Source organism: Mytilus trossulus, chromosome 11, assembly GCF_036588685.1.
Source record: "Mytilus trossulus isolate FHL-02 chromosome 11, PNRI_Mtr1.1.1.hap1, whole genome shotgun sequence".
Taxonomy (NCBI): Eukaryota; Metazoa; Mollusca; class Bivalvia; order Mytilida; family Mytilidae; genus Mytilus; species Mytilus trossulus.
Genome location: NC_086383.1, coordinates 69,895,006 through 69,909,759, shown reverse-complemented (window position 1 = coordinate 69,909,759; position 14,754 = coordinate 69,895,006). Strand labels below are relative to the sequence as shown.

The following is a 14,754-nucleotide window of genomic DNA, read 5'->3' as shown; positions in this document are numbered from 1 at the left end:
TCACTCCTAATCCAGTTCTCAAATATAATAGGTTTATTATCAAATTTTATAGATTTATTTCCCCATATTACTTGCTTTCTAATATCAAAAAATGTGTCTGGTTGTTTTGTTTGCCCCCCGCCAGTCAAATTCCAAGACTTTATTACTTCTTTATAAAACACAGGAATATCTTTAAGATATCTTAAAGATTTGATATCACTAAAATTCATATTAAATATTGACAAAATATTGTTTGAGACATTTAAGTATTTAAATGGTATAAGCTTCCAAGTCTCAAGTTTACCATTTACCAATCTATTTACCCATGATGCTTTTAAAGCCACAAAATAACTTTTAAAGTCTACCATTTTAAGACCCCCCTTCTCATATGGACCAATCATCATGTTTCTTTTAATCTTGTCTGGTTTTCCATCCCAAATATATTTATAGCTACTGTTTTCTATTTCTTTTATATAATTTTCTGGGGTTAGACATACGCTTCCCAAGAAAGTAAACAAAGGCAATATTAAAGTCTTTATAATTAGGATTTTTCCTAAAATAGAAAGATTTCGTTTTTTCCATATCATAAATAATTTATTCATCTTTTCTATTTTACTATTCCAGTTTAAATTTTTGCATTCTTCTTTATCATGTCCGAAAAACACCCCTAAAGCTTTAATAGGTTTATCTCCCCACTTAATCCCAACAATTTTATCTTTACAAGATTTCAATTTTCCAATCCATAATCCCTCTGTTTTATTTCTATTTAGTAGTAAACCTGAAAAGGAACCAAAAATTTCTATTTCGTTCATTGCAGCTACCACATCGTTTTTATCCTTGCAAAATAGTGTTGTGTCGTCTGCTAATTGTGAAATCTTGATACTATGACTTTTCCCATCTAATTTTATATTAATTCCTTTTACATTTTTATTATTTCTTAATCTCTGGGCCATAATTTCAACAGCCAAAACAAATAAAAGAGCCGATAAAGGACAGCCTTGTCTTATTCCACGTGAATTTTTGAAAGTTTCTGATACCCACCCATTGTTCATAACACATGTTTGTATATCTGTGTACATTGCTTTAACCCAGTTAATAAATGAATCGTTAAAACCAAAATGTTTCAATGTTCCAAACATAAAATCCCATTCCAATGAATCGAACGCTTTTGTAAAATCTACAAAAACTAATGCCCCCTTAATATTGTATGTGTCTGCGTAGTCTATTACATCTTGAATTTGTCTCAAATTAAAACCAATAAATCTATTTTTAACATAACCAGTTTGGTCTTCATTTATAATTTTTGGCAGTACCTTTTTTAATCTTTGAGCTAGAACATATGACAAAAGTTTAAAATCTACATTTAGAAGTGAAATTGGACGGTAGTTTTCCAAAAGTAAAGGATCTCCTTTTTTAAATATTAAAGTTAATATACTGGTACGTTGTGAGTATGATAAACTTTGTTTATCGTAGCCTGTATTTAGAACATCCACAACTAAAAATTTAAGTTTATCCCAAAATTGTCTATAAAATTCAACCGTTAGACCATCAAGCCCTGGTGATTTATTTAGTTTCATTTTATAAATGCCTTGCGTGCATTCCTCTACTGTAACTTTTCCATCGCATATCAGTTTATCCTTTTCGTCTACTCGATTTTCTAGTTTTGTGTCATTGATATATTTTTCAGTTAAATTTTTATTTGCAGATTTTACATTATACAAGTTTTCATAGAAATTTTTTATTTCATGGAGTAAATTTTCTTGATTAGTAATTAATTCCCCATCCTCTCCTTTTAGTTTGCTTATTGATTTTTTCACTTGCCTCTTCTTTTCTAGACCGAGGAAGTAGGAATTGTTCTTTTCCCCAAACTCAACCCATTTTTCTCTAGATCTAATTTGTGCCCCTCTTGCCTTTTCGTCATAAATGTTACTTAATTCTTTTTCTATATCTTTAATTTCTTTTTCCAAATTTTGATTTTCATCATTATTTCTCTCATCTATAAGTTCCATCTTTTGTTCCAGATCTTTTTCTAAACTACGCCTTCGCTCTCTTGTTAACTTCGCTTTATTTCTACAGTAAGTTGTAGTTACTTCCCTTACCTCGATTTTAAATCCATCCCATAAAAGCCTACAATCTATTGAGTCTTTTTTAAATGTATATTTATCAATTAAACATTTTATACATTCTTGATAATCTTTATTTTGTAATACTGAGTTATTTATTTTCCAATACCCATTTCCCCTTTCTGATAACCCTGGCTTAAAATTTAAAAATACACTTTGGTGATCAGTTGACTGTATAACAGCCGGTTTAATTTTACACCATTCTATAAGAGGTAAAAATTCTGACCCAATAAAAATCATGTCTATTCTACTAGCTTGTGATTTATCCTTTCTTCTCCATGTAAATTGCTGTTTATTTGTGTTTAAATTTCTCCAAACATCCGTTAATTTGTTAGTTTTTATTAATTGCTTTAATCCGTTAACAGGTTGAATAAATTTACCAGGACATAAAGACTTTCTATCGATTGGTTTAAGTGCATCATTAAAATCTCCCCCTAGTATATGTATACCAAGACTGTATTCTTTCAAATTATCGCTTACTTTTTTAAAAAAAGAATTTCTTGAAGTTTTACAGTTCGGTGCATATATGCTGGAAAATGTGAAAATAGTATTATTTAATTGCACATTAATAAGTACAAATCTCCCTTCACTCCACTAAATTTATTTATAAATTCAAAGCTCAGTGACTTTTTAATTAAAATAGCTACACCCCTACTAGCTGTTGTACCGTTACTGCAAAAAGTTTCATATTCTGTTTTATTTTTAATTTCTCTTTCAATATTTTCGTCAAAATGTGTTTCTTGTAAAAATGTAATTTGACTTTTCTGTGCTTTTATCCATTCTACTACTCTATTCCTTTTTCCTCTAGAACCGATGCCGTTTACATTGAGACTACATAAGTTAATTGTATGTGCTAAAGCCATTATTAAAGTTACAAATTAATGATCTTATTAGCTTTGATATATTAACTATAGCATGTATAGTACTGCTCATATTTACTATAAGATTGACATAAATATACATCATTTTAATAAAGTCATATTTATAACACAATTTTCTATTAAATAAAAACATATAATATTTACCAGTAGGTATACCCTGGTGTGACCTCCACATAATTATTGATACGCTACTAAACCACGGGTCTATCGTGTGCCCTTTAATACATGTTGATACATACCAATAAAGATAATTGGCTAAGTTCGGAAAAAAGACATACATAAATTTTATACATTCCTTGTGTGAACTATGTGCTTTCGATTGTGTATACCATCTATTTGATATTTTATTTATCCACGCATTATGTATTCGATTAAGTTGTGTAATGGAATATCTTTGTGAAAGTTCGAAACAAAAAGATTCTTCCGCTTCGTGTGTGCATGATGATGTAATTGTATTTACAAGTCTGCCAATTTTATAAGACAAAATTTCAACCGGGATAAAAGTTATTTGTGTATTATACACTTCTACACTGCTTTGCATCTTTAGCTCAAAAAAATGAATCTGAAGTTTATCAAGTGTTGGATTGTATAAATATGTGTGCGGTTTTTCAATCAATTGTTTTGGATTATGTAACCATGAGTGGTTCATGTGACCATATCTATATTTTGCAGGTAAGTAACTATTTTTTATAAACATTTTATTATCGTATGTGTTATTGAATTTCAGGTGTTGTTGAGAAAATGTTGTACTGAGACTAACGAATCTCGTGTATGGCTTAGCGTTGATTGACACTGCGTGTTGTGTTACTAAAAATAGCATAGGTAAAAACCCAAATAGTCTACTTGTTTTGATAATATTGAACAGCTGATTTCTAAAAGTTTGTTCTATACAAGATTGTTCTATGCGAGAGTCATTACTATAACTTTCAATAGTTTTGTAGCAATTTGTACATATTGATTTTACTACTAAGTCGTTAATCTGTCTAAAGATTGTTATACCCGTACATAATATTGGTACATAGAAGACATATAGTATTTTAACAACTTTTAACACATTCAATTTCATCACATTCAATTTGTTACATTTGTTATACACTTTTCTACAACATGATTGAACTCTTTCAAAGAGCTTAAAACTTTTATATACTTTTATTAATTTTTTTTTCATGTATTTGATATAAAATAAAATTTCAGCAAAACAAAAAAGTAAGCTGAGACATATAAAACATTCACTAATGTTTTTTATGTATGATTGGTTAAGTCTTAATCTGAGCTTGAATTTGTTGTACATATTTTAAATATTTTTGTAGTTTAATTTATATGATAAAACTATAATACAATCTTTAAATGTCATTAAGATATTAATTTGAACATTTGATTATGCTTTAGTCTTTTTAGTTCCATGAACTATTAAAATGTTAAGTACATTTACTTTATTCTTGATTCTGTTTCTTGTAAAACTTTTTACAACAAAAAAGATATTTACTTGGTTTATACAGAATAATTTTCAAGAACAAATGAAGAAGGCACCGATTTATTTTAAAGATTAAGGTTATTTACCATTTGTAAAGATGAGCTTGGCTGTTCTTTTACGGGTCCTATTGATTTTCATTCACTCAATTGTTTAAGCTTTCAGAAGTTGTAGTGCATGTCTTACCTGATGAAGGCAGATCAGAAACATATCTTTGACACATGGAAAACAGTATCATGTTGATTTATGAAGGCCTCCCAAAGATTGTTTTTTATTTATTTTTTCTAAAAGCTGCAAAAGAATCCGACTTCAAAAATTGTATCAGTTCCTTTCAGCTTCCTTTTGCCCCTTATCTATCAAACATTGTAAGAACTTATTTATGGAAAGCTTAAGCTGCTTCTAATAAAATTCTTTTTTTTATACAATTTAAACTTTTTTTGGGGTGTGGACCAATTAATTTATATTCTATTTCTATATCATGTATATAGGATCAAATCTAAAAAGAAAAGTCATTAAAAAAGAGGCTTAGCATCAGTATGTTGTTACTTTTTTTTTACTTCGGTAATGAGAAATTTTGACTATTAGATGTAAAATTTCTAAGTTTACCCTTCTGTTGCACCTAAGATGGTTTTGTGTGTCTTCCCTTTTTATGGTATTTAGTTTTTTATCTCTCTACATTTTGTAAATCGCTTTATATTGTTTTATTCTGAGTGTAAGCATTTGTAATTCTAAAGCATGTGTACCTGTAAGTATTCCATCACTTCCTTATACTGCCCCTTTTCTTCTTTAGCTGCTAGATCGTATGGAGTCTTACCCTGAAATACAGACAAATATGTATATTACTTTCATCTGTTAGCAACAAAGGAGACTTTTGTAACAAGTATCTTACAATTAGTAGGACCAGTAGCAGCTGAGAGGTGTTTTACTTTATATTGACAATATTCAGACGGTGTTCATCAGTACTTTATATGATTCGGCTAAAATGTGCTCTAAAATGCAAATAAATGGAAAGTTGGCACTGTCAACAGATGCTCCCAATACTGCACAATTATTGACAGAAATAAAATTAACTGCGAAATTGTCTAATTCCTGTTGAATTGTGACATGGTTAAAATGACCACATGCAGGAAAGCTGTAAACACATTACAGTTCCAGAAGACAATAAATCACTTGCACATTCTATGGTGTTTCATTTGAAAAAAATATAAAGGAGATCAATTTACAACATAGTTATGACTTGTTTCCGATGGAACAAACATTCCGAACAAACTTTCCTCTGAATTCAGCACAATATCTTCGTAACCCTGAGAGATTTTATTTAAAGGTGGTTATACATAAATTTGCAAAGGCGAAGCTGAATTTAAGTTATAATTTTGATTTTATTTTTGGTGTTTTAACACCACTTTTAAGCACCGCTTTTGGACTATTTCGTGGCGGCCAGTTTTTATTGGTGGAGGAAGCCGGAGTGCCTGCAGAAAACTACCGACCGAATTTAAGTTATAAGATATTGGTATTTTTTAATATTCAATTAGAAATAGCATGGTCATTGTGAATTCAAAAGTCAGCTGATTGTGTTGTCGGACTTTTACATCAACCTACACTTATTTTCTGTATAATTAACAATTCATATACAAACTAATTTAAAGTCTTTTATGCAATCAAAAGGGAGGTGATTGAAATGTGTGTGGGTAGTATTAGCGACAAGATTGATCTCTACTGTATTATGAATGTGCAGTTTTGTCACCTTATTAGTACTGCTGCAAAAAATCATTGCTGTTTTAAATTCATTTCTAATATATGACAAATTATAAATTTGTCAAAATTTTCTTGACTCTAAAATGAATCAAAAAGATTGATAAAATACGTACACAACTCTTTAAAAATATTAGACTTTGAACTCTGGAGATAATGACAAAAGAGAATGATTTATTAATTGTTATACAAGACATCTAGCATGTCTAGAAAGGAAGAATTAAGTTTGCCTTCAGTTTCATGAAAAATGACATTCCTTTTATGGTATGGAACCTTGTGGTATTATTTCATTGTGCCCCATAGACTTATACTCAAAATATTGTCCAAAAACAAGAAAATCAAAGTTTGTTCTGTTGCCCCTAATTCCTAAGCGGTTTGTCCATGACCCCCAAAAAGCAATCCCCACATTTCTTTTGAGGTATAGAACCTGTGGAAAAAACAACAAATTTCCTGCCCCTTTATGGCCCTTAATTTCTAAACAACTAAAACAATAACCCCCAAATCAATACCATCTGTCCTATTGTGGTATGGAACCTTGTGCTATAATTTCGTACAGATTCATATACTTTCACCTCAAGTTATTGTCATTTTTCAAAATGGAAGGATGAACTGCATACTAACATTGAATACTGGCAAAAATCTTTTGTATACTTCAGAAAGGTTGCATAGATACATATTTGTATAATTTCCAATATAAAATTCTACATAGGATTAAAATCAGAGACACAAAGTTATGTTGGTTTTTTTTACATCCAGCGGTGTATTGTTGCCACAGACATTTCTACCCACGTGACTGTCGTCTTTGACTGTTAACATATAGCAAAATAACATTCCTTATCCAGCTGCCTTATCGCTTGTTATATTATTATTATATATGTCAATTTCATCAATAAGTATTCATGAAAATAATTTTTAGAACATAGATAAATGATATGAAAATGTTTTGTCGTGAGAAATATATATATAATATATCAATAACAAATCAAAAATACCGAAAATTTGAGTTAACATATGCGAAAGAATATCTAAGAACGTTTTGCGGGAAAATAAGAATGCCTAGTACTCAAATCCAATCTATTAGAAAATTCGAATTATTACAGAAGAGTGTCCACCATGCACTTGCACTGCACTATTATTAGAACATTATAATAGAATGATAAACAAATGGATGAAAATTATATATACATGTTATTGTACATGTTATATAGAAATATTAATATAATATATAACAACAACAAGTACACGGATGCCTCACTCGCACTTTTATTTTCTATGTTTATTCGACTGCACATTGGGGTCAAAACTCTAATTTGGAATTATTATATCATAGGGAACATGTGTACTAAGTTTCAAGTTGATTGGACTTCAACTTCATCAAAAACTACCTTAACCAAAAACTTTAACCTGAAGTGGGACAGACAGACGGAAGAACGAAGTACAGACAAACGGAAGCACAGACCAAAAAACATAATGCCCCTACGTCGGGCATAAAACTAAAGGCCCTTAAGAGCCTGTGTGGCTCACCTTGGTCTATGGCCATATTAAACAAAGGACACTCTCCAACAATGTAGAGGAGAATAGACTTACTGATAAAAATCTCTATTTTGTTGATTTTGTATTACTGATCTTTTAGTTTGTTAACTTTCTTTGACTTATTAATAGATCTTGCCTTGCTGATAATTTTTGTGATTTGAAGTGTTTATTTATCTGTTTAATTATAATTTAAATCATATAAAGCATTACAGAAAAACAATGTGTCTCTCTAAATATCATAGTTTTCATGATAATAGGGGAAAATGGAAAAAAAAATGGTAAAAGGAGTATGTTCGATACGGTCCTAAAATGGCCCCCTTTTTTAGCGTAAATTTCAAATTCTGATTTATCGACCAATATAACGATAAAGTATAGCTGATACATTGACTAGCTAGGATACAAATCATTTTGTTGAAAATTTTACGTTTCTGCGTTTCATTATGACATCGCAAGTTGTACTCCTGTTGATTTTTCACGAAAAAGTAAATGAAAATGGGTTAATTTCCATAGATTATTGGACAGGAAACATAGAGCGCATACGTCGACAACAAAGATGTTTTAGAATAATGATTGTGAAGACATTTCACATGTCTTATTTGAATCTTAAGCTTGTAAACGCCTGCGCTCTATGTTACCTGGCCCTTTATATGGTTGAAATCTAGCTGATTTTTGTCAAATTTCACCACAATCCCTTATTTTGACCTTTTTTTGATGTAAAAATCTACGTGTTTAGAACTAAACTTTGACAAAAACAGTTCTGTTTAACTTTCTAACATGTCTTTAATGCAACTTAAAACATTTATTGTCTTGTAACTATGAACTTTATAATTGGGGCCAAATATGACCCTTACCAAACTTACTCCTTTATCATTTATGGGCAATAACTCCTATAAGCATGAAAATAATTTGTCTTAACAGTTTTGACATATATGGAAAATCGGTAGAGTTCATTATGCTGAACATGTTTGCTCCTTTCAGATTTCTCTATTTATAACGGTTCAAAAATTAATAGACAAAACTTGCATTTTTCTCCTATGTTCTATTTTTAGCCATGTCAGTCATGTTGGTTGATAGGCGGGGTCATCTGACACATTGTTTGAACTAATGCTGATTGTGGCCAAGTTTTGTTAAATTTGTCTCAGTGGTTTCAGAGGAGAAGATTTTGTAAAAGATAACAAAAATTTACAAAAAATTGTTAAAAATTGACTATGAAGGGCAATAACTCCTTAACGGGTCAATTGACCATTTTGGTCATGTTTGACTTATTTGTAGATCATACTTTGCTGAACAATTTTGCAGTTTACAGTTTATCTCTATATATTATAATATTCAAGACAATAACCAACAAGAGGCTGTCACATCGACAGCAAACCGGATTTATTAATATTTATTTGTGTCCTGGCAATATCACAAGAACCATTACTGATGAATGGTGAAAGTGAAAATCGTCAATATCAAATTTGACCTCCATTTTGTAGTCAGTATCAACATATTAAAATTTGAAAAGCTTAGATTGAATGGTTCATTAGTAAATGCAACAACATGAATGGAAACGCCATTTTAAGATCTTTCAAGAACCATTACTCCTGAACGATAAAAGTCAAAATCCTCATTATTGAACTTGACCTTCATTTTGTTGCCAGTAACAACATATTAAAATTTTAAAAGGTTTGGTTGGACGGTTCATGAGTAAATGCACGGACACCACATTTTTTAAACTTTCAAGAACCGTAACTCCTGAACAGTAAAAGTCAAAATCGTCATTATTGAACTTGACCTTCATTTTGTTGTCAGTAACAACATATTTAAATTTTAAAAGGTTTGGTTGAACGGTTCATGAGTAAATGCACGGACACATTTTTAAAATTTTCAAGAACCTGACTCCTGAACGGTAAAAGTCAAAATCGTCATTATTGAACTTGACCTTCATTTTGTTGTCAGTAACAACATATTAAAATTTTAAAAGGTTTGGTTGAACGGTTCATGAGTAAATGCACGGACACGACATTTTTTTAACTTTCAAGAACCGTAACTCCTGAACAGTAAAAGTCAAAATCGTCATTATTGAATTTGACCTTCATTTTGTTGTCAGTAACACCACATTAAAATTTTAAAAGGTTTGGTTGAACGGTTCATGAGTAAATGCACGGACATGACATTTTTTAAACTTTCAAGAACCGTAACTCCTGAACGGTAAAAGTCAAAATCATCATTATTAAACTTGACCTTCATTTTGTTGTCAGTAACAACATATTAAAATTTTAAAAGGTTTGGTTGAACGGATCATGAGTAAATGCACGGACAACATTTGGTGGATGCCCGCCTGGCCGCCCGACCGCCGTACATCCCCAATCAATAACCGACATTTTTGTCACAAAAATCCGGTTAAAAACTGCAAAATTTCCTTAAAATTACCAATTCAGGGGTAGCAACCCATCAACAGGTTGTCTGATTCGTCTGAAAATTTAAGGACAGATAAATCTTGACTTGATGATAATTTTTATTACATTTCAGATTTGCTGTAAATGCTTTAGTTTCAGAGATGTAAATCAAAAACTGAATTTTACCCCTATGTTCTATTTTTAGCCATGGCGTCCATCTTGGTAGATGGGCGGGGTCATTGTATACATTTTTATAACAAGATACCCTAAGGATGATTTAGGACAAGTTTTGTTCAATTTGGAATTTCAGAGAAGATTTTTGTATTGATTACAAAAATTTATGAAAAAATGTGAAAAATTTACTTTAAAGGGCAATAACTCTTTATGGGGTCAATTGACAATTTTGGTCATGTTCACTGAATAGTAAATCTTACTTTGCTGTACAATTTTGCTGTTTACAGTTTATCTCTATTATATTATTAAAGATAACCAAAAACTGCAAAATTTCCTTAAAATTACCAATTCAGGGGTAGCAACCCAACAACGGGTTGTCTGATGGGTATGACAATTTCTTAACATAACCGGGCATTATAACCATCGTCATCTGTGAAACAGATATTCTATAACGGTCAACAACTTATGAGGGTCATTGATCTTACAATTTTCCAAGGGTTGATTTCAACTTCATCTTTTGAAACTCTTGCTGTAATAGCTTCCTTGTAAGCAGCAACCCAGAAATCATGATAGGAAATGCAAGCTCTGTAATATCATATCAACTGGGATATATGGTCTTCAAATGCAGGTGCTACTGGAATGTTGCTTCATAGATAAAAGAACAGAGTTCCAATGTCCCCGACATTGCACTTATTTAATATTTCCAACGGGCATAACTCTTTTCAAAAAAGTTGATCGTCCACCATTTTAGAACTTATTTGAGATATTAATGATATCAACCTATAGTATAAGTTTTATAAAAAATCTGGCAAGAATTGTACCCATGAGAGCGCTAAAAAGGTCATTTTCCATAAATTCATTATTTCCAAGGGGCATAACTCTTTAAAAAAAATCGATCATCCACTATTTTAGAACTTGTCTAAGATATTGCTGATGTTAACCTATAGTATAAGTTTAATAAAAATCTAGCAAGAATTGTACCTGTGAGAGAGCCAACGAGGCCATTTTCCATAAATTTAATATTTCTAAGGGGCATAACTCTTTTACAAAAAGTCGATCAGGGGTTCAAATTAGCGGTGGTTACTATCTACAACCAACAGAACATCGATTTAAAAGAAAATAAAAATTAAATTTGCCGAGCTTTTTAATCACCAGTATCCCCAAGAGAAAACGAAAACGGGATCCATCGGGATCCCAATGCAATCCCGGTGAAATTGTCAGGATAAGCCGGGATAAGCATCTGGAGTCGGGATCCCATTCAGAATAAATATCTGAAACTGGGATCCCATTTGGGATAACTGTCTGAAGCCGAGATTCCAGTCTAGATGAAATGGGATAAATATCGGACACTGGGATCCCAATCGGGGTAACTGTTTGAAGCTGGGATCCCAATCGGAACTGTTTAAAGCCGGGATCCCAATCAGGATAACTGTCTGAACCTGGGATCCCAGTCTAGTTAAAACGGGAAATTGTATGAACCATAAATATGTCAGTGTTTGGTTTGTGTATACATATGTCTCTGATGACATCAAGTACAGGTTATTGGTGTTAATTAACAATGTGTATGACACCAAAGCTGTCAGGTGAAGCCAATCACTTTTAAGTGTCACTTAATATTCAGTTTGACAGATATTTATAAGTCAGAAAAATGCAGAGATTTTCGCGATGTAAATGGCAAGCTCAAATGGCAGGGCGTCCTAGAAATGTCAACGGGTGTTTTGCCAGACAAGCTTTGGCGTTTCTGATGTTCCCCAAGTTCACATAAGTGCGTTTCTATTAGTTGTCGTCCGGCATCAAAGATAAGATAATGATCGACATCGTAAAATGTTTGGTTTCTCAACTTATGTAAAATGTAAAAAAAATCATGGCCACATGCTTTGTTATCAATTGTACTGAACAGTTCGACCCTAGAAAATATTGTCCCAAATAATGAGGCCACTACCTTATCCGCATGCCCCCTGTGCCGATTAATAAAGTATTCTTTTCTTATATTTAGTAAAAACTGGCCAGTAATTAATTTCTTTTATGCGATACCCTTAATTTATTTATAATACCGTTACGGAGACAGATCAACTTCTGGCGGATATAATTTGGGGCAAGATTGTCACTTCGACCTTAGAGTACTGGTAAAAACGTCATCAAAATCTGATTACGCTGATTTATGGGAACAGGACCAAGATCCGATGCAGATTTTTTCAAATAAGTGCATTAATAATTTAATTTAACATGTGTATATGTGTATATAATGATTATAAAAATAATTTATTGAGGAACTATGATTTTTATGGTTTTTATTTGAGCAAATCAACATTAGAAAGTCTGAAAGTATAAGCTGAAAATATATTTATTTTTACCATATACAATGAATAAACTTGTTGTCACATAACAGGCATAACTGGTAGGTATGTTAAAATTTAATTCAGTTGTGTGTATGTTTATTTGGTGAAAATAATAAGTCGCTAGTTATTTATCTTCAGGGGATAAAAAAGGGGAAATTTGCAAAAACAATTAAAATAGCCTTCCAAGACGTCATAATTATTTGAACTAGCTTCCAATCTACTGTATAAACATGCAATAATATTTCTATTGAATTTGTTGCTTCAAAACGTATTGAACAAATGATTCTTTGTGGATTTTTTTGATACTTTTAGGGGATTTAATGATATTTTTAAATGGAGCTGCCAACGGAACAGATTGCATGCAGATATTCCAGTTACCATAATTTACTCAGCAATTCTAGTTGGAAGTACAGAGACAGCAAATTAATTAACAGAAAGGAGAACATGACATGTATCCTTTTGCATAAATAACCCATGAATCCCAGTGGCAGTGCAATTTGAATTGGTGCATGTATATCCTGCTGGGATTTATTTTTGGGATCCCACCTTTTTTTTCGGGAATCCCAGTATATTTCCACTGGGATTTACATCGGGATCCCGCTTCTTTTACGGGAATCCCGAAATTTTATCCCAGTGGGATCCCAATTGAAATCCCAAAATATCCCAGTGGGATCCCAGTATATTTCAACCGGGATTAACATTGGAATTCCCGGATTTTGGGCGGGATTCCCAAAATCTTATCCCCGTGGAATTAGGTGGGATCCCACTTGGAATCCCATCAAAATTCCAGCGGGGATTCCAGTGAAATTCCAGATTTATTTTCTCTTGGGTCAACGCCATATTAATATTTAAAGTTTCATCCCTGACCTTATCGACTAGTGATAAAAGTTATTTTTAACCTTGTATTCTTGGAAACACAAGGTTATAAATAGTTGTGATAGGTCACGTGACAAATTAGAACAAAATGTGTGTTTCTTTTTGGTGTCACGTCTTCCAAGAAAAAGCCTGAAGATGCCGAACGGTCTTCAAAGTCTTCCTTGAGAACAAATCATAAGAAATCAAATGAAGATCTCACTAAAGACCAAAGATACGATCTTGAAAAACGGAAATGGAAATTTCAGCCCCACTATAAAATCGATCGTCCGTGGCTATACTTAAATGAATCAAATGATATTGATGGGTTTAATGTCGTGTACATACTGCCAGAAGTTCTCTACTCATTCAGAAAAAGAAAGTGCACTTGTAAGGGGAACACACAATCTTAAAAAAGACCCAATAAAAATACACTTAGTGACACCCCAGCATTTACGTATCGTGTTTAAAGAAGTGAATCCATGAAAGTGACCAAATTTTAAGTCTAAAGATTTATTGTCAGACACTGAACTTGGACAATGTTTTCTCAAGCAGCAATGTGAGCCTGATCAATTGAATAGATATAAGGTTCTCTTTAACACTGCGTACAGTGTTGCAAAAAAACGGAAACCCTTCAGTGAATACTTTTGCATCAATAACAGATTATGGAATAATTGTCAATAATTGAGACAACAAACACACCCACAGTGACACCATCCCCAATACACCAAAATAAATATTATTGGAATTCATTATATACAAGACAATTACATGTACAACTAGAGGCTCTTAAGAGCATGTGTCGCTCACCTTGGTCTAAGTGCATATTAAACAAAGGACACAGATGGATTCATGACAAATTTGTGATGTTTTTGTAGATTTTACTTTAGCCACGAGCATCACTGAAGTGACATGTACTGTCCAAATGCGCATCTGGTGCAGGAAAATTGGTACCGCTAATGTTATTACTGAACATTTTTGCTACTTACAATTTTCTCTATCTATAATAAACTTGACCCTTCAGTTACAGAGGGAAATATTTTGTAAAAATTTACAAAAATTTAACAAATTAATAAAAATTGTTAAAAATTGACTATATTAACTCCTTAAGGGGTAAACTGACCATTTTGGTCATGTTGACTTATTTGTAGATCTTACTTTGCTGAACATTATTGCTGTTTACAGTTTACCTGTATCTATAATACTATTCAAGATGATAACCAAAAAATGCAAAATTTCTTTAAAATTACCAATTCAGGGGCAGCAACC

At 31.9% G+C, this 14,754-nt stretch overlaps 1 protein-coding gene across 1 annotated transcript in view; it reads right to left on the bottom strand.

Moving 5' to 3' along the window:
• The window catches only part of LOC134690272 (uncharacterized), a 46,188-nt gene that overhangs the window by 14,083 nt on the left and 17,351 nt on the right, over nt 1–14,754 (bottom strand). Inside the window, exon 5 of the mRNA XM_063550249.1 lies at nt 5,198–5,269. Within this exon, the coding sequence (XP_063406319.1) occupies nt 5,198–5,269 (72 nt within the window). The remainder of the gene's footprint in view (nt 1–5,197; nt 5,270–14,754) is intronic.